General features: G+C 37.0%; 1 protein-coding gene across 1 annotated transcript in view; it reads left to right on the forward strand.

The window, feature by feature from the left end:
- The first annotated feature begins 2,201 nt into the window (after positions 1-2,201).
- SARC_01728 (hypothetical protein) overlaps positions 2,202-3,238 on the forward strand; it is a 7,805-nt gene continuing 6,768 nt past the window's right edge. Inside the window, exon 1 of the mRNA XM_014304539.1 lies at positions 2,202-2,423. Coding sequence (XP_014160014.1) covers positions 2,360-2,423 — 64 coding nt within the window. The 5' untranslated portion in view covers positions 2,202-2,359. The remainder of the gene's footprint in view (positions 2,424-3,238) is intronic.

Here is a 3,238-nt window from a genome sequence, read left to right on the forward strand (position 1 = left end):
AGCAATGATTTTGGCTACGGATTGATTGCCCTCTTCTACGTCGCGTTAAATGCGGCAGCAGCAGCGGCGTCTCTCTCCATCCTCTTTTTCCCAGCTCTACGCTTCTTAGAAGGAGTAATGTCATTCTTGTTCATAATCTTAACTTATGACTGCTAGCTGGTCTCTTAAGGACTAGTTTGCACCAGAAAAAAATTGTGGTAGTTTTCTACCTTTACGTTTATATAGTCTAAGTAATTAATACCTTTACTAACTTTAAAATGTGTAAGATTCGGCCTATCAAGGCGATATTAACGCTTTAGAGTAATTTAACGCTTAAGTTAAGTCTAAGTATTGTAGAATTCGAAGTAAATGACCGAAATGATTCTTTTGGTAAAGTTAGATATGCCTCGTGAAAACAGCGTTACTCTGAGGTATTGTGAGGCCGAGACATTGCCTATATATAATCCTCTTAGTACTGTTTTCGCCGAAGGGATTTTATTTAGTGTTTCGTTGTCGCTCTATTAGAAACTATGGTACGTTTCGTTGGGGTGAATCAGAGAAACTCTTAAAATCCTATCTTTAGAAAAAAGGAAAAGAAAAAAAGAAAGAAAAAAACTCTTGATGTCCTTAGTTATTGCATTAGCCAATAACTTGCCACTTATCAAGAATTAACGACTTAGCCTTCATCAGACTGGCACATCTGGTTGGCTGAACGGAAGATAAACTAGGTAACGTTAATAGTCCCTAGAAACCTATATTCCGTTGAACCACCTCGCTACCGAAGTATTCAGATATAAATAGATTGGAAAATAAATATAGTTCTATAAATAGAACTAGACCAAATCTTATGTTTGGTATTTTACTGGGGCCTTTTAATGGCCTTGTCTAACTATCTTATATGTAAAATGGAAAAGCTATTAATTAATAAAACCGTTAAAAACCATTTAGGAAACTTTAGTTCCTCGTACTATTAAGAGTACGTTTATAGTTTACGTACTGCTTTAGAGTACGTTTATAACATAGAGTCTGATGTGGAGGCACGGCTATTAAATAGACCATTGATGTTTACGTGTACAAAGAATTGTAGTCAAAACCGAGTAACACTTAGTAAAAAGTGTTAAGTCTGAATAAGTGATCTCATCAAGAAGTCCCGTTGTGAGCGGCACACCTGCTGTATTCATTAATCACGTTATTATGTGGGACGAAATTTTCTCTAACAATGGGTAATTGTGGAAAGAGCCGTATCTATGGGTTTGGTCTTCAAGTTACTAAATCATGATGGCATTCTATGAGTCATCATCCTCTCTCATTAAATTCTCTATTCCACTACCTGGTCGGGTCCCTTGATTTGGTCCTAAAATGTTCCTCCTAGGTCCGGTCCTCGGTTCCGTTCCTGAATTCCCCGTATACGGTCCTTTGGTCCGGGCCTAAATATCTGTTCAGGGTACTTTGTCCACAGTATAGGTCAACAATGGGTTTGATCGTTTTTATATGATATGCCAAGCTTCGCGGGATCCACCGGATTTTGCTTCCCAGTTTAACAATTTAATGGTACTCTGACCGTTCGAGCGATGTACACTCTTCATGTAGCGACGCATGGTTGTTCCCCGTATGCACGCTACAGGATGGCCTAAAACATAATTAATGAGAGTTTTTGACACTCATTCTTGTCTTGCTCGCTATTTAACTGAAACCAAATCGAACACAATATACAAGCACAAAGAAAGTTCTTACAAAAATTCATGCTGGCTGAGAAGCATCTCTTGCAAAACATGAAAAGTTATGAGACTCTAATTTCATCACGGATTCTATCTCTGCTAGTAGCTTTCCCTAAGTAATGTGATGATTAAGTGCTAGCAAAGAAACTATAAAGTTCAAAACTAGTCTTATTCAAAGGATTGGTCGTCTCTCTAGTTTTGAAACTATTTATTTATAAGTTTAGCCCCATACAAATTGAGGTTGAAATGCCAAATGGCAGGTACTATATAATTGATCTGAGCCAGTACTACGCTTCGCTATGTATATGCAAATTTACATAGCCATCCCATCACAATATGCAACGTATCTTACACCCATTATGGCCTAAATGAGACATTTCGCTGGCGTGCGATAAAAATAGGTTTCTAGCCACGTGGGCAAAACCCCATTTTTCATAGCCTTCTGAAAATAGAACAATTTAAAAAAAAAGGATTTTTGATGCGTTGTGTCATTTTTGCATCATCATTTTTTCTCTCTCAACTTTTGAGCTCTTCTCTTGTTTTGTACATGCTGGCGCCTGGCGGCTGTTTTCTGGGAATCTTGTGAAAATAAAATGAATACATACATACTTGTCCAATGTCCTAATTCAGTGTGAGTCGTGCAGTCATCCAAGGGAAGCACTATGAAGACTGTTACGTTGATATGGATAGCCGTTCTCATACTGGCTTTGGCTCGAAATGCTTACGGTACGTACCTGTATTATTGCGATAAAGTAGTTAGTTTTAGGATTGTAAACTGTTTATTGGTCGTCCATGGAGTATGCGCACCATTGTTTCCCACTTCGCTGTATTGTGTGCAGCAGAAGTCGCCCAAGGGTCAGAAATGACATATCCCTAATTTACGCATACATTAAGCATATGTTCAGTTCGTATCGTATCCGCTTATGTTCAATTTGTACACATCAGACTGACGTTGTTGCACATATTTATTGTTTCGTATATATCTGATTGCTATTGCCGACAACCAGTCATATTGTACGAAGACTGCCACGTTTGCCTATATCATGTAAATCATGTCCTCACAAACATACATGCTATTGACATGTGTATACTATGTATTATGTCATATATATCATGTGAGTCATATCTGCGTGAAAATACATATTATCTATGTGTTTATACTATGTATTATGTCATATATATTATATGATTCATGTCGGTGTAAACTTGCATCTTATTTACATGTATATATACTATGTGTTATGTCATACATACCATGTGGATCATGTCCGCGTAAGTATACATGTTATTTACCTGTATATTCTATGTATTGTGTCATATAGACGTCTTTAGGTTCATATATTCATTTTGCATTTGTAACGACATAGCGTATGCGTGTAGCTATACATCGATTTATAGAGCAATGCTTGTATACATTCATCGTTTGAGCCCAATTTTTGTAAGGACATATATATATATATATTTATATACATACATTTACATACATATACACATATAAACACACATACACACACACACACACACACACACACACACACACG

The sequence above is a fragment of the Sphaeroforma arctica genome (assembly GCF_001186125.1).
Source record: "Sphaeroforma arctica JP610 unplaced genomic scaffold supercont1.71, whole genome shotgun sequence".
Lineage (NCBI taxonomy): Eukaryota > Ichthyosporea > Ichthyophonida > Sphaeroforma > Sphaeroforma arctica.